The sequence below is a fragment of the Bos grunniens genome, chromosome 11, assembly GCF_055505025.1.
Source record: "Bos grunniens cultivar Pamir isolate PY7600 chromosome 11, Bosgru_T2T1.0, whole genome shotgun sequence".
Classification (NCBI taxonomy): Eukaryota; Metazoa; Chordata; class Mammalia; order Artiodactyla; family Bovidae; genus Bos; species Bos grunniens.
Genome location: NC_141175.1, coordinates 8,622,843 through 8,645,287, shown reverse-complemented (window position 1 = coordinate 8,645,287; position 22,445 = coordinate 8,622,843). Strand labels below are relative to the sequence as shown.

Sequence of the window (22,445 nt, the reverse complement as noted above, 5' to 3'; positions counted from 1 at the left end):
AAGCTCGGGCACAGATGTTTCTGAAGTCGGGCCCACTGCCCCCACAGCACAGTTGGTGTGGCTGGTCGGGGCTCGGCTGACGTGCACCTTTCCCTCCAGAACCTGACTCGGGAACAAGCCGACTACTGCGTCTCCCACATGAAGCCCTACGTGGACGGCAAGGGCCGCGAACTCCCCACTGCTTTTGACTACGTCGAGTTCACCCGCTCGCTCTTCGTGAACTGATCCTCTGCTCCTAGGTTAGCCTGGCCCACGCTGCTTGCCCTACCGTCGCCTTGCTGCATGTCAACTCCTCTCTGTGCTCTTAAGAAAAATACTCCAGACAGTGTTGCTTTCCAGTGTAACCTTAACTTGCTTAGCTTGGTTTAAGATTTAGTAGAAAACGGTGCTTCAGTAACCGGCTTTAGGTCCAGTCGCCATTGCCACGTTGCTGCGGGGACCCAATTTCTGTCTCAAGGCCGGCTGCCCCATTCCGACTACAGAAAAATCTGAGCAGCCAGCTAGTTCCCCTCTTGTTCACCCTCCCTCAATTTTGTTTTCATGTAAAAGACAAATAAATGACTTGACTCCCCCAAAAGCTTGTCACGTCTTCATTCAGCTTCCATCAGAAACACACAGCCCAGAGGTAGCGTCCCCACCTCAGCTGGCCACCTCCGAGGCCAGCTGGTCCAGGAGCTCTGTCTCCCGGGCTCCCTGTTCAGTGAACTCACTGCTCAGCTGCCACACCTTTACCATGCCCTTGGCATCACCAGCAGCCAGGAGTTGAGTCTGCTGGCAGTTGAATTCAAGACAGTAGACAGGGCTTTCGTCCTCGGTTTGCTTGACTGAAACTGTGGGCTTCTGGGAGCTTTTCTGGAGATCAAACAGCTGCACGTCACCTTCAGGGAGAGTCGTGGGGTGAGACAGGCCCAGAGCCGCAGCCCCTGAGCCTTGCGGCCTCTGAGCCTCTTCGGTTCCCGAAGACGTGAGAAGGCTGTGACTCAGTGCAGCTCTCCATCCCACGTGAGGGAAGGCACCCTTGCCCACAGCCTCCCCAGCCCACAGTTGCAGGGACGCGCTGGGCTCATGCCCCTTCAGTGGATCCAAGCCTGGGGCCCGTGCCTTACCTTCCCCAGAAGCAGCCGCAAACACCAGGGGGCGCACCGGGGACCAGCGCACAGCAAACAGGTACTTGTGGGAGAGCTGCAGGGAGGTCAGGGGCTGGGCCTGCAGCATGGAGTACAGGTGGGCGTGGCCGTCTGTCCCTGCGCTCAGGAAGAGATTCCTAGATGGGACACACGGCAGGCGGGGGGTGAGCGCTGGGGGTCCAGGTGTGGCTGGGGCCTTTCCACCGGACTCCTCGTGGGCTGGTGGGCTCCCCAAAGTAAGGAGCCAATTCCCTGGAGCCAACCACGGGAGCTCTGGGTACTGGAGCTCGGTGGGGAAGGCCCAGGGCAGACTGCAGGTTCTTCAGGCAGTTCTGTGTGGGTCCTGGTGGGACTCCCCCACCCTCCCTGTGCCAGACGCCCTGTGGGCCCTCCCTACCTGTGGAAGGGGGAGCAGCTCACAGAGTAGACGGGGCCGCCGTGGGGGGCGAAGGTGAACTGCGCCGGGGCCCGCAGGGGCACAGAGCTGGGCATCCGTGTGACGGCGGCCTCCTCTGCCGTCAGGGAGCACTTGAGCGGGAAGCCGCCTTCTGTGCCCAGCACGAAAAGGCTGGGGTCGAAGCTGGAGAAAGCCACCGCTGTGGCGCCCACCTCAGCCTCCCCACGGGAAGGCTGCGGAGGAAAACAACAGCAGGGCAGAGCTGGAGGGAGTCTGCTCGGTGTCCCCAAGGAGCCCCGGGCACGTGCGTGACCGCTGTAGCCCTCAGGGACTCCCACCTGCCCGCCTGCCCCCAAGGCGCACTGGCTCGGGGGTCCCATGGCCCAGCGCTGCCTTGTGGACCTACGTACAGGCTGGCAGCCTCACCCCTCGTACCTTCTTCAGCTTGGTGTTCCTGGGGAGCTGCTGCACGGCCAGGGCGAAGCCCGCGCTCAGCTGCAGCCGGCCGGCTCCGACCCCCTGCCAGAGCAGCACCTTCCCGTCAGCAGCCACGCTCAGCACCTGGAAGCGGTGGCTGTGCCGGGGCTCTGGGAGCCAGACCACCTGGGCGACCGGGAGAGGAGCCAGGTCACAAGAGGATACCTGCCCCACCTCCCGGCAAGGCCAGCTGTCAGCCTCCACACGACCTTCCCCTTCTCTTCCAGGGAAAAAAAAAAAAAGGGAGACTTCTTGCAGAGGCTTGGGAGCCACCTGACCCATCAGGGGGCAGACCCAGAGGGTTCCGAGGTGCCCCCAAGTCCCAGCAGAAAACCAGGACGGCAGGGGCTCCATGGAGGCGGCCAGCGGCCCAGGGGGCTCCCTCTAGGGGTGAATGTGACTCCGGACCCAGGAGCTCCAAGAATGCCAGAGGCAGCTGGCCAAGCGCTGACTCCCTGGTGACCTTCCTCCTGGATGGTGGCCAGTGGGCACCCCCTCCCCTGCTCTGCGCTGTGGAGCAGACGCCCGGACAGCAAGGCCCCACTCCGGAGGAGGTTACCTCCTGCCCCGCCCGGCGGGCCGCTGCCCTGACCTGGTACACGGGGTCCGTGTGGGTGTCGTCCGTCAGGCCTGTGCGCCAGAGCAGTGGGTCCTCGGGGCGGCTCATGTCCCACACCAGCACCTCGCCACTGTAGAGTCCACCTGGAGGCCAAGCGGGTGTGGGGAGCCGCCCACAGCCAACAGCCCCGCTTTGGGGATGGGCCTCCACCCCCTCCCGCCCACTGCACTAGGACGTGGGGCTGCTTCCTCAAAAAGAGTCCTGGTCCCCAGGCCGCCCGCTCTATCCAGCGGTGCCCACCCCGGGAAGCTCCCCCACCACCAGGCTGCTCTAACCTGCCCACACCCGCCGTTCCTCCAGCTTCACCTGCCCCCTTTCCCAGCACGCACATCACTATGGTCAGCGCCCTGAGACTGCCTGCTTCGCCCAGCCTCACGTCCTGACCAGGCTGAACCTCCGTGTGGCCCGCACCGCCCAAGACTCAGCTGAGGACCTGCCTCCTCCTCCATGCCCAGTGCTCCGACCCGAGCCCAGGGCTGAGGACACCCCGCGGTCCCTGCTTCTGGCCGTGACCAGGGGCTGAGGGCCAAATGCTGGGCCTCGGCCACCTGCTGCGGGATGCGGAGCAGAGACACAGGCTGGAAGGCTCACCTGCCACATGGGACGGCCGCGTGGGGTGGAAGGCCAGGCACATGGCGGCGCTGGGCACCTCCACCACCGCCGACGGCTGCTGGGGGCTCAGGCCTCGCCGGTCCAAGTTCCAGGCACACACGAAGGACCTCAGCGTGCTCCAGTCCCCGTCATCCAGCCTGCGGGGACACACCCGCACGAGCTCAGCCCGAGGCCTGGGCTCCGTCCCAACCCGCACCACCCCAGCCCACCTGCTCCTACTGCCTGACCCACCTCACAATCACCCCAACACAGATGAGTCTCTGTTCCCATCACACACAGACACTGTGCTGGGTACCCAAGTGCCAGAGGCGCCTATATGGCACCCCAAGGTCATGACTTTCCCCAGAAAAGGGTTTCCAGGAACCAGGCACGGGGCCACATGTAGCAGGGGGAGGAAACTGGGCATGTCTGACGCAGGCTGGGAGAGACGAGGCAGGCCCAGGGCTCACAGTCTGCTGCTGATAGCGGGCACTGGGAGAACCTTCCTTGTCTTTTCCTGCCAACCCAAGGCTCGGGCAGCCTTGAGAAGAAGATTCCCAGGAAGGGCAAGCTCTGGGCCCACCCCTCTCTGCGCAGACGGGGAGATGGGTTCAGATGAGGGTCTCAGGGCCTCCTATCGCCCCCCACACACCCCTGCTGCCACTCACCGGCCATAGGCGCAGGCCACCACAGAGCCAGTGGAGTTCCAGGAGACACCAGTCACGTGGAGACCCTGTCCTTGGGCTGGGGGGTAGCTCAGGGTATGCAGGCAGGTCACCTGCAAGAGACAAACCATCCCCAACTCCGAATCCCAAAGCCACCCAGCAGGGTAGCAAAAAGCAGACACAGGTGTGGGGCTCCCGATTCCGATAAGGATTCAAGTCCACTGCCCAGCCCGGGGACAGTGTGGAGCCTGCATCCCATCATTCCCCTAACAGGATGCTTCCAGAAGGAAGAGCCTTGGAAACTGACACGGACACCAGGCTCCAAGTCAGAGCTGGACCCTGTACTCACGTCTGTTCCACACAAAATCTCCAAAGCCTTGGCTTCTGGAGTGGCACAGGGGTGATGGCTGCCTGACAATGCGAGTATCCTGGATGCCACAACTGCACAGGTGAAAAATGGTCACGGGAGTACATTTCACGTTAGGTGTATCTCAGTTCAGTTCAGTTCAGTTGCTCAGTCGTGTCCGACTCTTTGTGACCACATGAATCACAGCACGCCAGGCCTCCCTGTCCATCACCAACTCCCGGAGTTCACCCAGACTCACGCCCATCGAGTCAGTGATGCCATCCAGCCATCTCATCCTCTGGCGTCCCCTTCTCCTCCTGCCCCCAATCCCTCCCAGCATCAGAGTCTTTTCCAGTGAGTCAACTCTTCGCATGAGGTGGCCAAAGTACTGGAGTTTCAGCTTTAGCATCATTCCTTCCAAAGAAATCCCAGGGCTGATCTCCTTCAGAATGGACTGGTTGGATCTCCTTGCAGTCCAAGGGACTCAAGAGTCTTCTCCAACACCACAGTTCAAAAGCATCAATTCTTCAGTGCTCGGCTTTCTTCACAGTCCAACTCTCACATCCAGACATGACCACTGGAAAAACCATAGCCTTGACTAGACGAACCTTTGTTGGCAAAGTGATGTCTCTGCTTTTCAATATGCTATCTAGGTTGGTCATAACTTTCGTTCCAAGGAGTAAGCGTCTTTTAATGTCATGGCTGCAGTCACCATCTGCAGTGATTTTGGAGCCCAAAAAAATAAAGTCTGACACTGTTTCCACTATTTCCCCATCTATTTCCCATGAAGTGATGAGACCAGATGCCATGATCTTCGTTTTCTGAATGTTGAGTTTTAAGCCAGCTTTTTCACTTTCCGCTTTCACTTTCATCAAGAGGCTTTTGAGTTCCTCTTCACTTTCTGCCATAAGGGTGGTGTCATCTGCATATCTGAGGTTATTGATATTTCTCCCGGCAATCTTGAATCCAGCTTGTGCTTCTTCCAGTCCAGCGTTTCTCACGATGTACTCTGCATATAAGTTAAATAAGCAGGGTGACAATATACAGCCTGACGTACTCCTTTTCCTATTCGGAACCAGTCTGTTGTTCCATGTGCAGTTCTAACTGTTGCTTCCTGACCTGCATACAGATTTCTCAAGAGGCAGATCAGGTGGTCTGGTATTCTCATCTCTCTCAGAATTTTCCACAGTTTATTGTGATCCACACAGTCAAAGGCTTTGGCATAGTCAATAAAGTAGAAATAGATGTTTTCTGGAACTCTCTTGCTTTTTCCATGATCCAGTGGATGTTGGCAATTTGATCTCTGGTTCCTCTGCCTTTTCTAAAACCAGTTTGAACATCAGGAAGTTCACGGTTCACATATTGCTGAAGCCTGGCTTGGAGAATTTTGAGCATTACTTTACTAGCGTGTGAGATGAGTGCAATTGTGCGGCAGTTTGAGCATTCTTTGGCATTGCCTTTCTTTGGGATTGGAATGAAAACTGCCCTTTTCCAGTCCTGTAGGCACTGCTGAGTTTTCCAAATTTGGTGGCATATTGAGTGCAGCACTTTCACAGCATCATCTTTCAGGATTTGAAATAGCTCAACTGGAATTCCATCACCTCCACTAGCTTTGTTTGTAGTGATGCTTTCTAAGGCCCACTTGACTTCACATTCCAGGATATCTGGCTCTAGGTCAATGATCACACCATCGTTGATTGTCTTGGTCGTGAAGATCTTTTTTGTACAGTTCTTCTGTGTATTATTCCCAACTCTTCTTATCTCAACACACACTTTTTTAAAAGCTCGGGCACCCTGTGGCTCCGCCCACAGCTGTCAGCAGCAGCTAACGAGGAGGCCAGCACTGCTGGCCACGGTGAGGGTCTGGTACACTTTCCAGGGGCTGATCCGCATCACAGGCCAAAACTCCTGCGGAAAGTCTCACCCTTCTTGACCTCATAACCCCAAATAGAGAAACCATCCAATGGAAAAAATCCAAGCTCTGTCAGAAGCTGCACTGTGCGCCTCTGGTGAGAATGCAGAATGTGCAGATCGTGGAAAACAGCCCAGCAGTTCTGCAAAATGCTGAGTTACCACATGGACCGGCAATTCTACTCCGAGGGACATCCCAAGAAAACTGCAACAAGCACGCCGACACGAGCACTTGTACACAAGTGGTCACAGCATCATTCACGATAGCCAAAACGTCCAGCGACTGATGGACAAGTATAGTATATCCCCACCACGGGGAACGATTCAGCCGTGGAAAGGAATGACATCCCAAAAGACGCTACGACACAAGGACCCTTGACAACACTCTGCTAAGCAGACACAGTTATATAATCATATGTTATATGAGTCCATTACGTGAGATGTCCAGAAGAGACAAATCTACAGAGGGAAAGGGGGTGAGCAGCTGCCAGGAGCTGTGAGGGAAATGGGGAGTGGCTGCTAGTGGATATGAATTTTTTGGGGGGAAGTGATGAAAATATTCTAAAATGGATTATGGCAAAGCTTACATATCTCGGTGCTGTGCGCTTTGTCGCTTAGTCATGTCCGACTCTTTGTGACCCCATGGATTGCAGCCCTCCAGGCTCCTCTGTCCATAGGGGTTCTCCAGGCAAGAACACTGGAGTGGGTTGCCATGCCCTCCTCCAGGGGATATTCCCATCCCAGGGATCGAACCCAGGTCTCCCACATTGCAGGCAGACTCTACCATCTAAGCCACCAGGGAAGCCCCTATTGGAAATATATTAAAACCCACTTCACACTTTAAATGATTTATATGGGTGAATTATATGGGTTGTAAACTACATCTCAATAAATTTGTTGGGTTTCTTTCCTTTTAATTTTTTGGTTGTGCCACTCGGATCTTAGTTTCCCAGCTGGGGGTGAACCTGTGCCCCCTGCAGTGGAAGCATGGTGTCTTCACCCCTGGCCCACCAGGGAAGTCCTCAACAAATCTGTCCTTTTAAAACAAAGCCATGTGGTGGGGCCAGGAGGCAGAGAGGGCGTGAGAAAAACTCTCAGGGTTCTGGTTCCATGACTGTTTGCGCTGTGTGAAAATTATGGGCCTGAACACTTGTGATCTGTGCCTGTTTATTCACATTTCATGAATTCAATAAAAGTTTGTATTAAAAAATAAACTGTAAGCATTATGTATCATAACAGCATTTATAACTGCAACGATTAGTACCTTTTAAAATCTAAAGATGAGAAGGCAGAGGGACAGAAAGATGGGCTGCTCTGTGCCTTCACTGGTGGGTGTCTGCCAAGACCCAACACAGCACACAGCTCGAATACACCTGCGTGCGAAGTATCCCTCAACAAACCTGGCTCCATGCAAGTGTATGGGGAAACATTACGCAGCAGTTTAAAAAGACAAGAGTCTATAATGGAAAGGGATCTGAAAACAGAAAGCATGTATATTTATATACATATTATACAGATATAACTGAATACATGTATAAAACTGAGTATGTTTATGTACATGGGCTTCCCTGGTGGCTCATATGGTAAAGAATCTGCCTACAAGGCAGGAGACCCTGGGTTTGATCCCTGGAGAAGGGAATGGCTACCCACTCTAATATTCTAGCCTGGAGAATTCCATGGACAGAGGAGCCTGGCAGGCTACACTCCATGGGGTCACAGAGAGTCGGATATGACTAAGCGACTAACACTTTCACTACACACACACACACACACACACACACACACACACAGAAAACCTGAATCACTTCGCTGTACATCTGAAGCTATATAACATTAACTATACTTTGATTTTTTTTTTGGCCACACCAAATGGCATGTGGGATCTTAGTTCCCCTACCTGGGATCCAACCCACATCCCCTGCAGTGGATACACAGTCTTAACCAGTGGACCACCGTGGAAATCCCTAACTATACTTCATTTTTAAAAAATTATAATAGGGAATTCCTCGGTGCCCCAGTGTTTAGGACTCCACGCTTCCATTGCTGGGGGCCCAGGTTCAATTCCTGGTTGGGGAACTGAGATCCCACAAGCTACACCACATGGCCAAATAAATGAATAAAATAAAAATGGTAATAAATGAATAAAAAGGACACAGATGAAGTCTATGTAGCAGCCTGACAACACAGAGCAGGCTTTGCTTCTGAAGAGACCCAAGACCGGCCACAGTGCCCCCCGCTCTGAGCCACACGTGCACACAAGCGCCAGCCAGGACAAGGCAAAGGGTCAGAGGTTCCGGGGGTGCCCCCAGGTGGCCTCCTCCCCATCTCTCATTCCGAAGTGTTCGGCCAAGTCGTCACTGATTTTCCAGTTGTGAAGGCGCAGTACTCCACTGAGAGCAGCGGCTCAGCCTTTCAGGGGCTACGACAGCCAAGGACAGCAGGGAAATGTCAAGGCCAACACCCTGACAGCTGGAGTAGAGACAGAACAGCCTGATGCCTCAGCCAACGTAGTGATTCCACTGGGGAGGAATAATCAAGAAATCCACGCAAAAGAAAACCAAAGTGAGAGAGACAGCCTCGCTTCAGCCCTGCCACACAGCTGCAAAACCGGAAAGGGCTACTCCTCTGTCCAGCACCCAAGAAGGAAAGCAACTTCAGGGTCACCGGAGGCCCACACGCCCCACCGCCACCCAGGGGGTGCTGCCTAACCCCCCGCCTGCCACTGCTTCCGGAAGATATGCTTCTAGAAGCGACGCTGTGCTGCGATGTCCACCAACGGGGACCCCAGGAAGGCTGCCTGTCTGCTCAGTGGCACGTCACGCAGGTTCTGGGGTGTCTGGGGGCCTCCCCTACAGGAACTGACAGGGAAAGCTCTGCTGAGCGCGAAGGCCGCAGCCTGTACAGTGGTCTCCACTTTCGTCTAAGACGCCCTTGATGGCAACAGTAGCAGCAGCAGCGCCGTGTGCCAGTGTCGAATGGGAAAGGCCTTTGAACCAGTGTTCCCACTCGCAGTACATGTTCCGTATTTTTGCAATGACTGTTTGTTAAAACGAACGCGTAGTGCTTTTGTAATCAGAAACGAGTATTTATCTTTCCTGTTTTGCAGATTTATTTTTAATCGGAGGATAACTACAAAATTGTGACGGTTTCTGCCATGTACCAATATGAATCAGGCACAGGCATACATACGTCCCCCTTCTCTTTTTTTTTAAATTTTACTTTTATTTATTTAGCTACATTAGATCTTAGCTGTGGTATGTGGGATCTAGTTCCCTGATCGGGGATGCAACCTGGCACCCTGCGTTGGGAGCACGGAGTCTTAGCCACTGGACCACCGGAAGTCCCTGTCCTCTCCCTCTTGAACCTCCCTCCCCACCTCACCCCTCCAGGTTGTCACAGAGCGCCTCTGGGTTCCCACTGGCTGTCTGTTTTACATATGGTAACGTGAATGTTTCAGTGTTACTCTCCCAAATCATCCCACCCTCTCTTTCCTCCCGCTGTGTCCAAAAGTCTGTCCTTTATGTCTGCGGCTCCTTTGCTGCCCTGCAAAGAGGACCATCACACCATGTGTATTTTCTGAAGGGGGAGAAAGTAATATACAGGTGGACCAAACCAACGCACAGAAAGGTGGAAAAGCCTTAACAATTAAGAACAAGCCCTTGGGACGTCCCTGGTGGTCCAGTGGCTAAGACTTCGTGCTCCCAATGCAGGGGGTCCTGGTTTGATCCCTGGTCAGGGAACTAGATCCCACATGCTGCGACTAAGACTCAGACACACACAAAAAATTAAAAATAAGAAAAAAATAACCAACAGCTCTCCTTCTTTGAACGCAACTGTAAAGGGGGCAGCTGAGCCCAGATTTTAACGTTCATGACCTTCTTCTTGTGCTCCACTTAAAAAGATAAAGACGAGTCCATACTTACTGTGGCCTTGGCAACTGTTTTTCAGAAGGATTTTGAGGATTTCTCTCAAACAAATCCACTCTCCCAAACCTATCAACGATTTGGTGGGAACAGGGCAGCTGTATATCCAGAAACAGACAGAAGAGGAAGGGCGGGAGAGAAGGGCTATGACCTCTGAATACAGAACTACTCGTCTCCATTTCTCGAGGAAGAAAACAATGCATAAGAAAAGCCTTTACTGCTCAGTCAGCAGCCTGTCCACAGGCAACAGCAGGGTGGAGCAGAAGTCAAGGGCCCGCCTTCCTTCAGAGGCTTCCTGATCTCAAAGCAATGACTCCAACCGGACATTTGCGTTTACAGGGCTCTGAGCTCTGCCTCAAGACCAGAAAAGGCTTGGCAATGCAGAAGTCACTAGAGCGCAAAAGTGAAACCAGAGAGACTGGGACTCAAACTCCAGCTCAGCCAGTTACAGCTGTGTGACTGCAGACAAGTCCCTTAGCCTCTCTGAATCTCAGCTATAAAATGGAGATCGGAGGAATTCCCTGGCAGTCCTGCGCTTTCGCTGCCAAGGGCCCTGAGTTAGACTCCTGGTCAGGGAACTAAGATTCTACAGGTTGTTCAGCGTGGACAAAAAATAAATATTAAGATGGAGATCAGGAAAGAACTAGCTGTCCAGAAGGATCAACGAGTTGGCACAGAGCGTGCCTGGGGAATCAGAGCTGAGTGATCAAGGAAATAAGACCCAGAGTCAGACTGTCCAGCCTCAAACTGCCTGCCTACGAGCCTCTACTGCCTATGAGCAGTGAATGGAAGTAACAAGGCACCACCAAGGGTAGCAGGGAAGGCCCAGCGACTTCTTAGCTTAATATCTGGAAAAAAGAGCTTGGTGAATGCTGTTACGGTTGTTACTGGTGCTCCTACTATTTGGTGGGCCAGGACTTCCCAGGTGGCATTACTGGTGAAGAACCTGCCTGCCAATGCAGGAGAGGCTGGTTCGATCCCTGAGTGGGGAAGATCCCCGGAAGAGGGCAGGGCCACCGACTCCAGTACTCTTGCCTGGAGAATCCCATGGACAGAGGGGCCTGGCAAGACCATCTATAGGTTCGCAGAGTCAGACACAACTGAAGCGACTTGGCATGCACACTGTTACTGGGTGGCACAAAAGAAGGACTTAAGATGAGCTGAAGCCACAACCCAAAGCATCCCAGGCCCGTACCAGCCCATCCCTACCATTTGCTGCTGCTCGGCCCAGTTCACCTCGAAGCCGTCAAACGCATGGCTCTGCCAATTCTTGTTCAGCTCTCGGGTAACCATGGCCTCCACTTTCCGGAGAAAGGCCGCGAGCTGGGGGCCGTTGTACCGAGGCACAGACGGCAGGCTGACCGGCTCGGGGGCCTCGGTCTGCACTTCAGCATCCACATGCTTCCGGGCCTGCACGGACGCTTCAGCCGTGGCAATGCTGGCCGTCTGGCAACTTTTCTGGAGAAGGAGATTGAAACGCAGTCACCAGCCAGCTCTCCTCACAGCACCACTGCCCAGGCACTCACCCACCTGCAGCTGCTGTTTATCCTTGGGCAAAAGAACCACTCCTCACTCTGTCTGCCTGACGACCGTCCCCTTCCTCTAGCCCATCTTCCTTGGGAGGAACCCAATTGGTGTGGTGTGGGTGGAGATGACCCACAGGGAGTAACCCTGTCCAGCCAGAGAAATCCACTCACGTGGTGTCAACAGGCAGTGGGAAAACTTCAAGGTCATGAGTAGAAGAGAGTCACTTTTCTTATTAAAAATATACCTCCTAGGGACTTCCTGATGATCCAGTGGCTAAGACTCCGTGCTCCCAAGGCAGGCGGCCCAGGGTTCAATCCCTGGTCAGGGAACTAGGTCCCACATGCTTCGGTGAAGAGTTCACATGCCACAAAGACCCAGCACAGCCAGATAAAAAGAAATTAAATACATATATACACCTTCTATTAACAGATCTCCTTGACTATTGATTATAAAACATACCAATTACTTAGGAACAGCTCTTCAGGAGGAAACTGTATTAAGTATACACATCAGTTGTGAGACACACCCCTTGTAACACCTGTTAAAATAGAGGCTGAAGGAACGTGTTCTAAACTGAGGACATACAGAGCCACACCGAGAAGGGACAGAGGTCCGGACGCCGTGTGGCTGGAGGCTGAGCCCCTCGCTGCCTGGGCAGTGACCACCACCAGCTAACACGGAGCACACGGTCCCTCATTCCACCCTCCCGACACACCTGAGCTGCACGCATGACCCCACAGTGGAAAAGGACCTCAGAGACCACGCTAGACGGGTGGGCTCCCTGAGCAGGGTCGAACCACCAGGAGGCTGGCTAAGGGACAACCTGCTGCCTCCTCCCCATCAACAGAGCTTCTGATTCACTGGTCTAGGATGGGGTCTTTGCTAACAAGCCCCCAGGTGATGCCACAGGGCGGGTACTCAGATCCCATCTGTATGCTTCCTGCGGCCACACCCCAGGGCCCAGAGTCCATCACCTCTGCCCTCAAGGTGCAGACAGCACTCACGTTGCCCCCCACCCCCGCCTTGATCTGAGGACCTGGGTCTCACCTGGGGCAGCAGGACACCCCTCTCTCCCTCCCTTGACCGCAGCCCTCTCCAGCGGGGCACCTTCCAAGGTGTCCCATGATCAAAGGACGCATGCGTGTCTGTGGGGAGCGGCTTGGCAGGAGGCAGCCTGCTCCCCAGCTGCCACTTCTCTCCACCCTGCCACCCGTCTCCAGTTCCTTGTCCCCCATTTAGCTGGGCAGAGGGACAGACATCACATCAGGGAAGGAGACGCAACCTCCTCCCTTTCTGGAGGACACGGCCAACCTTTACCAAACGAGGGCTCCTATATGACTGAAGTTCCTGTCACCCACGAGAGGCTCTCCTTGTATGGCCGATTACCAGGCACCTGCACCTACAGGACAGCGACAGGGCCCCGACCCCCATTCTCCCCCGTTTGGGCCTGAGCACCAGGCGAGTGTTAAGAGAGTCCAAAGAAAGGGGGCTGGCCCCACAGGAAGGCAGCTGGGGAGGACAGGGTGAGACAGGGCTCCTCGCCAGGGGCTGACAAATGCTGCCAGTGTGAACACGGCTCCCAGAAGTCCCCCTTCCCAGCCCTTCCATGTCCTTCCCTTTGAGTCCTGTATACACACCTGATGATACTTGGGCGTGATGGGAGCTGAGATGGTTCCTGACCTAATTCAGCACCTCTTTATCAGCACACCAACAAAATGTGATGCGCTGTGAGACATTCTGATGTTAACTAGCAGAAACTGTACCATGGGAATATCTCGGATACAACGTTGATGGGAATTCCCTGGTGGTCTAGTGGTTAAGAATCCACCATGCAGTGCAGGGAACACCGGTTCAATCCCTGGCCAGGGAAGATTCCACCTGCCTCCAGCAATTAAGCTCGCCACAACAACTGAACTCATGTGCAGCAACTACTGAAGCCCATGAGCCTAGAACCCACGCTCCACAATGAAGCCACCACAATGAGAAGGCTATGCTTCACAACGAGAGAGTGGCCCCTGCCCGCCTCGACCAGAGAAGCCCACGAGCAGCAACCAAGACCCAGCACAGCCAAAGTTTAATAAATAAACAAAACTGATGGGACTTCCCTGGTGGTCCGGTGGTTAGGACCTGGCGCCGTCACTGCGGGGGCCCGGGTTCCATTCCTGGTCAGGGAACTAAGGCCCTGCAAGCCTTGAAGCACAGTAAAAAAAAAAAAAAAGAGTGGATTTTGTGATGCAACATGGACGTTTACGTTGTCTCCTGTCTCACTCACATGAGACCTCCAAGAGTGTGGGGGGAACTGAACCCAGAACCAATATCAAAGTGCTTCAGGGTATGACCTCCTTCTACTTGACCTTGCCTCAAGTGTATCAGGGTGGTGGTGGTTTAGTTGCTAAGTCGTGTCCAACTGTGCGACCCCATGCCAGGCTCCTCTGTCCACGGGATTCTCCAAGCCAGAATACTGGAGTGGGTTGCCATTTCCGCCTCCAGGGAATCTTCCCAACCCAGGAATTGAACCCAGGTCTCCTGCACTGCAGGCAGATTCTTTACCAACTGAGCTACGAGGGAAGGCCGGATAGCAGGGTAGCAAACAGTTACTCAAAGGGTGACCTGGAGTGGAGAGTCAACCAATGAAGACAGCAATGATCAGCATTTTCACCGAAGCTGGGAGGCCCTGTTATGCCTCAACACCTTTGACTTATAATTACTGCCAGCTACTCTGGTGTTGTCTTCACATGTGAATTGAAAAAAAAAAAAAAAGTTTAGCATCAAAACTATTAGCAAACTCCAAAAGGTTGAGAACCACAAATCTAATTCCTGAAAACCTGTGAGAGGCCAAACCTCAGGTTAAAAACAAACACGTCCAGCAGAGGGTGTCATCTGGTACAGAACCCACGAAGGCGAGGAAGCAGCCCCGGAGCCAGGGAGAGGAAGGAGAGGACAGGTAGGCAAGCTTAACTCAAAGCAGGGGGGGAGAAATCCGGCAGAATCAGGCTGTGGATGACAGGACGCAAGAAAAGGATTCCATTCAGTATTTCCCGGAGGCCTCTGGGAGATGCAAAAGTACACAAGACCCACTCCCGGCCCTCTGGGAGCTCACAGTCCAGAGAGAGACCTGAATGCCCAAAACGAATGCATCTGCTGATAAAGTTCTAGAACTAAATGGTAGTGATGGCTGCATGTTGTGAAGGTATTTATCATCACTGAACTGTACACTTTAATATGGTAAAATGAGTATCTATCTTATCCTTTAATATGTACCCTTTGTAACTGGACACTTTAGTATGTTAAAATGTGTATGCATCTTACCACAAGAAAAGGGTACATGTCTGTATCTTACCACAAGAAAAGAATGCACACTATATCCTTTTTTTTTTTTCACCCTACGGCATCTGGGGCCTTAGTTCCCTGACTACAGATTGAACCTGTGCCCCTTGTGTTGAAGAACAGAGTCTTAATCACTGGACCACCAGGGAAGTCCCCCACTCTACATTCTGACAGGATTCAAAGAGGCTTCAGAAAGGGTAACACTGTTGGAAAGGAGGGTGGATTATATTAATGGTTCTCCAGTTTTGCCACATATGACAATAACCTGAGGAGCTTTTATGAAACCAGATTCCCAGGTCACACCACATACCAATTAAACCAGAATCCCTGGAAGTAGGGACCAGATATTCATATTTTTCAAGACTCTCCAGGGCATTTCAGTGTCAGCCAAGTCTGAAAAACCAGAGACCAGGATCAAAGCGATTAGGAGCCCTTCATCTCAAACACTTAGACGTGAGCCCCTCCAAACCTGAACAGTACTGGGCATCAGTCTCAAACTGTTTTCTTATTAGCAGTTTCATTTAATCCCACATAAGTATTCTAACAAGACCCACTTTGCAGATTACTTGACTGGCCCAAGGCCAAGTCCCCAAAGAGTCCCCATGCACTCAAAGCCAGGTCTGAATCCAAAGTCAAGGACCCTGTCCCTCTTAGAGATAAAGCAGTAAAAGTTAAATCAAGCCAAAGATCACTAATACTTCAACAACAACCAAAAATCCATCACCGGAACATAAAATTGCACTCCAGTACTGCATCACTACATGGGCCAAGCAAAGAACCACGTTTGGCTTTTCCAAAAGAACTTGCAAAAAAAAATTAAGAAGCTGCATATAAAAATTTAGCTAAGGGCCTCTATAATAATCTAGAAGGGTAGGATGGGGAGGGAGATGGGAGGGGAGGGAGGTTCAGGAGGGAGGGAGGTTCAGGAGGAAGGGGACATGGGTGTACCTATGGCTGACTCTTAAAGATATCTGACAGGAAACAACAAAATTCTGTAAAGCAATTAACCTTCAATTAAAACATAAATTAAAAATTTTTTTTAATTTAGCTAAAACACTCATCACAGGGTTCTGATAAGAGAAAAATTGGAAACAATCCATCAAAAGGGACTGGTTAAATAAAATGAAGTTATAGTACGTGAGTGAAAAAGTGGGTCTACAAAATACTATGCACAGTGTGATTTCATTTTTGTAAAAAAAAAAATGGAGGAACACAGACAAAACAGAGAGGGAGCAGGTATAAACCAAACTGCCGGGAAATGAGACTATGGGGTGGTTTTTATTTCCAGTTTTTCCTTATCCAGATGTTTTCCTAAATTTTGGATACAAGGACTTCCCTGGTGGTCCTTCCCTCCGAGCTCCCAGTACAGGGTGCTCAGGTTCAATCCCTGGTCAGGGAACTAGATTCCACATGCCACAGCTAGAGTTCGCATGTGCCTAAACAACATCTGGTGTGCCACAACTAAGACCCGGCATATCCAAATTTAGAAATATTTAAAATAAATAATCAAATAAATTTTGGACACAGAAACTTTTATAAAGAGAAACAAGTTAATCTGGAAAATTAACTCTTTCTTTGGACCCCTTCAACAGTCTTAGAATCTTTATTCTGGCCATGCCAGGCAGGTTGCAAAATCTTAGTTCCCTGACCAGGGATCAAGTCCGCATCCTCTGCAGTGGAAAGGCAGAGTCTTAACTACTGGACCACCAGGGAACTCCCAATACTCTTAGGACTTAATTAAGAATCCCCTTCAATAAAACTTCCCTGATAGCTCAGTTGGTGAAGAATCTGCTAGCAATGCAGGAGACCCCAGGTCAATTCCTGGGTCAGAAAGATCCCTGGAGAAGGGATAGGCTACCCCCTCCAGTATTCTTGGGCTTCCCTTGTGGTTCAGCCGGTAAAGAATCCGCCCGCAATGTGGGAGACCTGGGTTCAACCCCTGGGTTGGGAAGATCCCCTGGAGAAGGGAAAGGCTAGCCACTCCAGTATTCTGGCCTGGGGAATTCCATGGACTGTACAGTCCATGGGTCACAAAGAATCAGACACAACTGAGTGACTTTCACACACACACTTCAATAAAACAGCAGAGACTGATTCAAATGCACCCCTTAAGATGAAAACTTTTATACCGCAAGTATTAGAATCAGTTCTTGGAGCCCTACTGGTTCAAATTATAGGTACAAGAAAATATGCCTCAATCTCATTCTTTGTTTTAATAAAAAAAAAGTAAGTTTGACTGAGTCAGTGGTTCCCAATATGAACTCTTTTAAAATCTGAATCTTCGGCAAATAAGAGCTATTTCAAGTATTTTTAAAAGCCAGTGAATCTGAATTACACATTTACCTTCAATAAAGATGAACAGAAATAACTAAAATACCCACTGCCTTTACTTTTTTTTTTTTGCCATACCACACAGCATGTGGAACTTCCCTGACCAGGGGTCAAACCGTGCCCCCTGCATTGGAAGCAAGGAATCTTAACCTCTAGGGCACTGGGGAAGTCCTGCCTTTGCTTTTTAACTACAATCTTTTCTATCCAGTATGGTGAAGTGGGAAGTGCTCTGAAGCCAGATCAAATCTGGCTTGAGACCTGCAGACTGCTGGCCTGAGGCAAGAAACTTGTCCTCAAGTTCAGTTCAGTCACTCAGTCGAGTCCAACTCTTTGCCACCCCATGGAGTGCAGCATGCCAGGCTTCCCTGTCCATCACCAACTCCCTGAGCTTGCTCAAACTCATGTCCATTGAGTCAGTGATGCCATCCAACCATTTCATCCTCAAGAGTTAATCAAGAGTTACGACTTTAAGGATTCCCTGGTGTTCCAGTGTTTTAATAAGACTCCGAGCTTCTACTGTAGGGGGCTCAAGTTGTGATCCCATATGCTGTGTGGTACAGCCAAACATAAAGTTTGTTTTTTTTTTTCAAACATAAAATTTTAAAAAAGGAGAGAGGGTAAGACTTCATGGAAATCTCACCGGTACTGGTGTTGGTGAGGAAATCATCTTCTGTAGGACCTCTCATCGGTGTGGAAAGCAAAGCCTCAGCTTCCTCTGTGGGAAAAATGCAGCCCCCTTCCAATGCTCATTTTTACTGAGGGAAAGCTAACATCCTTAAAATGATCTGCAAGCCCTCACTCGATCTGCCTCTCCTTACCCTCTCCGACCTCACCTGTGACCATCCTTGCCTGCTCATTCCTTTCCAGCCCCACCTGCCTCCTCACACACACCAGCTTTGCTTCGACCGCAGGACCTTGGTGCTCCCCAGGCTGTTCCACCTCAAATAACCTTGACTAACTCTCACTGCTCCAAGTCTTTGCTGGAACATCACCCTCTCAATAAGGGTGCAGTTCAGTTCAGTTTAGTCGCTCAGTCGTGTCCGACTCTTTGCGACCCCATGAATCGCAGCACACCAGGCCTCCCTGTCCATCACCAACTCCCAGAGTTCACCCAGACTCCATTGAGTCAGTGATGCCATCCAGCCATCTCATCCTCTGGCGTCCCCTTCTCCTCCTGCCCCCAATCCCTCCCAGCATCAGAGTCTTTTCCAGTGAGTCAACTCTTCGCATGAGGTGGCCAAAGTACTGGAGTTTCAGCTTCAGCATCATTCCTTCCAAAGAAATCCCAGGGCTGATCTCCTTCAGAATGGACTGCTTGGATCTCCTTGCAGTCCAAGGGACTCTTAAGAGTCTTCTCCAACACCACAGTTCAAAAGCATCAATTCTTCGGCACTCAGCCTTCTTCACGGTCCAACTCTCACATCCATACATGACCACAGGAAAAACCATAGCCTTGACTAGATGGACCTTTGTTGGCAAAGTGATGTCTCTGCTTTTCAATATGCTATCTAGGTTGGTCATAACTTTTCTTCCAAGGAGTAAGCGTCTTTTAATTTCATGGCTGCAGTCACCATCTGCAGTGATTTTGGAGCCTAAAAAAATAAAGTCTGACACTGTTTCCACTGTTTCCCCATCTATTTCCCATGAAATGATGGGACCAGATGCCATGATCTTCATTTTCTGAATGTTGAGCTTTAAGCCAACCTTTTCACTCTCCTCTTTCACCTTCATCAAGAGGCTTTTTAGTTCCTCTTCACTTTCTGCCATAAGGGTGGTGTCATCTGCTTATCTGAGGTTATTGATATTTCTCCTGGCAATCTTGATTCCAGCTTGTGCTTCTTCCAGTCCAGCGTTTCTCATGATGTACTCTGCATAGAAGTTAAATAAGCAGGGTGACAATATACAGCCTTGACATACTCCTTTTCCTATTTGGAACCACTGCCAACAACCCTTTCACTCCCCAACACAATCTTTCTAATCCCTCACCCTTTTTCTTTCATCCGTGGAGCGATTCACCTCTAACACACTGTGTATTTACTTCTTATCTGCACTGTTTACCTTCTGTCCCCTGCAGGCGAGCGCCCCGTATAAGCTCAGGAGGGAGCTCACCCACTGATGACTGAGGAACCCCCAGGGACACAGCGGTGCTCAAAGTCCACACAGACAGACCCCCCAGGAGCCCTGGCACCCAAAAGCCCTGCCCCCGTTTCAGACAACCTCGTTTGTGTGCTTTGGATTAAACGACGTATTAGAAAACGTATCTCGACCTTAAAATGCAGTTTGGTCTTTTTTTTTTTTTTTTTTTTAAGTAAAAGTTAGTTTGAAATGCCTAAAAACTGCAGTTCACACAAAATCCTTCAAAACCTGGAGTCTTTAGAGTCTTTAAAAACCCTTTTGGTTGCTACTCAAAGACCAGGGAAATTGAGACGTGACTACCCCCAAGGGTTAGTTTCTGTGGGTTAAAATATAAAAACAACCCGGCCCGGCTGCCACGCGACGTCCCTCGCCCTCCCGCCGCGTCACCCCGAGGCGCGCCCGCGCCCTCACCGTCTCCCCACGGATGCCCTGGACGCCCCTCCACTGAGAGGGCACGGACGCCACGCCCAGGGTCTCGTCCTGAAGCGGCCCGGGCCGCTCGGGGCCCTCGGTGCTCGCAGTCCCGCTTGTCGCCAGCGCCTCAGCTCCCGCGCTTCCCGCCAGGCCGAGCTGCCAGGGTTGCGCGCTGGTTGCCATGGAGACTGCTCCGCCGGCCCCACCCCACCCCCAACCTCCCCGCCTCGCGCGGACGCAGTCCGCCGCGACCTTCGCCCCCGCGCCTCCAGAGCGGAAGGCTGGGGCGGTGAGGCTATCGGCGCCATTTTTCAGTTTGTCAGAGCGGACGCTCCGACACCGGTGAAGAAAAGATAAATTATTCTTTTCCTATGATGCGACAATCATTGCCAGTTTTTGGATTCTCCAACCGCAGAGGGAGCACGCCTGGGGCTTTCGCGGCAACTCTGGGTGGGGAGGGAAGTACGGAAGCGAGGCACCCGTGCCAAGTTCAAAGATGGCGCCGAGCGGCCCGGCGCAGAAGAGAGGGCGGGAGCCTGCTGTCGCGGCAGGCTTTAGAGTTGTGGGGCCTGGGGGTGCCGAGCTGGCGGAGTAGCCGAGCGCTCCAGGAGAGTCCCAATTGGCGGCCACCTCGAAGCCAAGTGCTCGGTCTCTGAGCTTCGGTTTCTGCCTCAATAGAATGGCGATTTTAAATATCCATATATGGATCCAGAGTGTGGTTGAGTAGTTGGAAGGCCCAAATGAAGTCGAACGTAGAAAAAATGCAATTTAAACCGAAGTTAAAGACTCGAACAACTACCAATTATTGAGTGTCTACCGTATATGTTAATCTTAATAAATCCTTAAAATAACATTATGAGAAATCAAATGTTATATGTCGCTTAAGGGTGCGGATTGTCCAAAAAAATAATTTCCCCATCTCACCCATAAAGTCCACATCACATTTGTCCAAGACCCCACAGACCCTTGCTTGGCCCCAAGACCCGGTTCTGAGCTTCTTGGCAAGAATCCTCTGGCCAGGTCCTCTGGGCTGCTTTCTTCCTGTCCCTGAACTTTCAGAGTGATGGAAAGCCGCCCAATCAGAGGCTCCCCTGCACCGCCTCACGACTGAGTGCTCATTAGGACTCAGTTCAAGTCAAGGCCGTGAGGCCCGATTAGATTAGCGACACTGGAAAGACAGAATGCAATAGAAATTTATTCCTAGAAAAAAAGTAGAACAGGACAAAATTCTCCTTGTAAGGCCCTGTCAACACTAGAAAAGTTTGCAAGCATCACCAAGGATGCAAAACTCATGTTCAAAAAGAAAGGCTGAGGATCAGGAGGCTTGGATATGAAGACTAAACACCGCTATGTCCTGTTTTCAGACTTGACACCTCTTTGCACCTTGGTTTCCCAGCTATAAAAATAGATATAATAAAGTTGAAGCTAGTAGAATCTGCTTTATCGTAGTAAGGAAGGAGACTATTTCAAGAAGAGGAGGGTGGGACTTCCCTGGTGGTCCAGTGGCTAAGACTCTGTGCTCCCATTACAGGCAACCAGGGTTTGATCCCTGGTCAGGGAACTAGGTCCCACCTGCCACAACTATAAGATCCCACATGCCACAGCTAAGACCCGGTGCAGTCAAATAAATAAATAAAATATTTTTAAGAAGAAAAGAAGGGTGACCCAAGGTATTAAACACCCCAAACAACTTCAGTAGAGTAGTGGGAACAAAAACCAGCCTGCAGAGGGTTTAGGAATGGAGAAAGTAGAGAAGGTAATGGATGTTATTGGGGAGTTCAACATAGGAAGTAGGTGTGAGTGTAAACTGGTAAAACCTAATTGGAGGGTAATTTGACCTTTAAGTGTGGCTCCTCTTTAATCTAGAAATCCTACTTCTGGTAATTTTTCTTGAATTAACAATTACAGATTCACACAAATGTTGAGAGCCAAGGATATTCAGCAATTATTCATTCACAGTAGAATTATAGCAAGATCCTGCAGCCAGCCTAAATTTCCAAGCAAAGTCATGGCACACAACAGGTATTCACTAAATATTGAGAAAGAATGGACAGTGAGCCTTTAGTTAAGTGTGCTAGGTGGAATACAGTCTCAGGTGACCATTAAGAGTGTTGCTGCTGCTGCTGCTAAGTCACTTTAGTCTTGTTCGACTCTGTGTGACCCCATAGATAGCAGCCCACCAGGCTCCCCCCAAATGTGGCAAAATGTTTGCAGCATAATAAGGTTCTTATAAAATGCAATTTATATACATTGTTTCCAGGTGATGGAAGTGGTAAAGAACAGCCAGGCAATGTATTAGACATAAAAGAAACAGGTTTGATCCCTGGGTTGGGAAGACCCCCTGGAGAAGGAAATGGAAACCTGCTCCAGTATTCTTGCCTGGAGAATCCCATGGACAGAGGATTGTGGCAGGTCATAGCGTCACACACAGTTGGACCCGACTGAAGTGACTTAGCATGCGTCCTGGTTTTATAACAATATGTTTCTTAAAAAAAACAGAGCTATAGATTCAAATATTGATAACAGTTGCCTCTGGGTAATTAAAGTTCTTCTCTCTTTGTAGGGTTAAAGTTTTATGTGGTTTATTTGTGAAAAGAAAAGAGAGAATGAATGTCTAGACGCTTAGCTGTGCTTGTGAGAGTATTATACCTTGA

General features: G+C 51.1%; 2 protein-coding genes across 38 annotated transcripts in view; one reads left to right on the top strand and one right to left on the bottom strand.

Annotated features, from left to right (window-relative positions):
• Window positions 1-577, top strand: part of SPTAN1 (spectrin alpha, non-erythrocytic 1) — a 58,403-nt gene extending 57,826 nt beyond the window's left edge. For all 25 annotated transcript variants that reach the window (XM_086324751.1, XM_086324753.1, XM_086324744.1 and 22 more), the window contains one exon: window positions 100-577. In XM_086324751.1, the coding sequence (XP_086180877.1) occupies window positions 100-225 (126 nt within the window). In that variant the 3' untranslated portion in view covers window positions 226-577. The remainder of the gene's footprint in view (window positions 1-99) is intronic.
• Window positions 575-19,986, bottom strand: DYNC2I2 (dynein 2 intermediate chain 2). 13 transcript variants are annotated; one of them, XM_086324766.1, is made up of 11 exons: window positions 19,789-19,974; window positions 17,882-19,109; window positions 11,828-14,193; window positions 11,266-11,514; window positions 3,880-3,989; window positions 3,212-3,369; window positions 2,594-2,703; window positions 1,960-2,127; window positions 1,525-1,757; window positions 1,107-1,264; window positions 575-878 (listed from the first exon to the last, which is right to left on the bottom strand). In XM_086324766.1, exons 4-11 carry the CDS (start codon window positions 11,347-11,349, stop codon window positions 640-642), a joined length of 1,260 nt encoding a protein of 419 aa, XP_086180892.1. In that variant the 5' UTR covers window positions 11,350-11,514; window positions 11,828-14,193; window positions 17,882-19,109; window positions 19,789-19,974; the 3' UTR covers window positions 575-639. The 13 variants fall into 13 exon arrangements, with proteins under 13 accessions (XP_086180892.1, XP_086180886.1, XP_086180885.1 ...); XM_086324760.1 differs by lacking the exon at window positions 11,828-14,193; XM_086324759.1 differs by lacking the exon at window positions 11,828-14,193 and having other exon boundaries at window positions 2,561-2,703; window positions 18,075-19,109.
• Window positions 19,987-22,445: the final 2,459 nt, after the last annotated feature.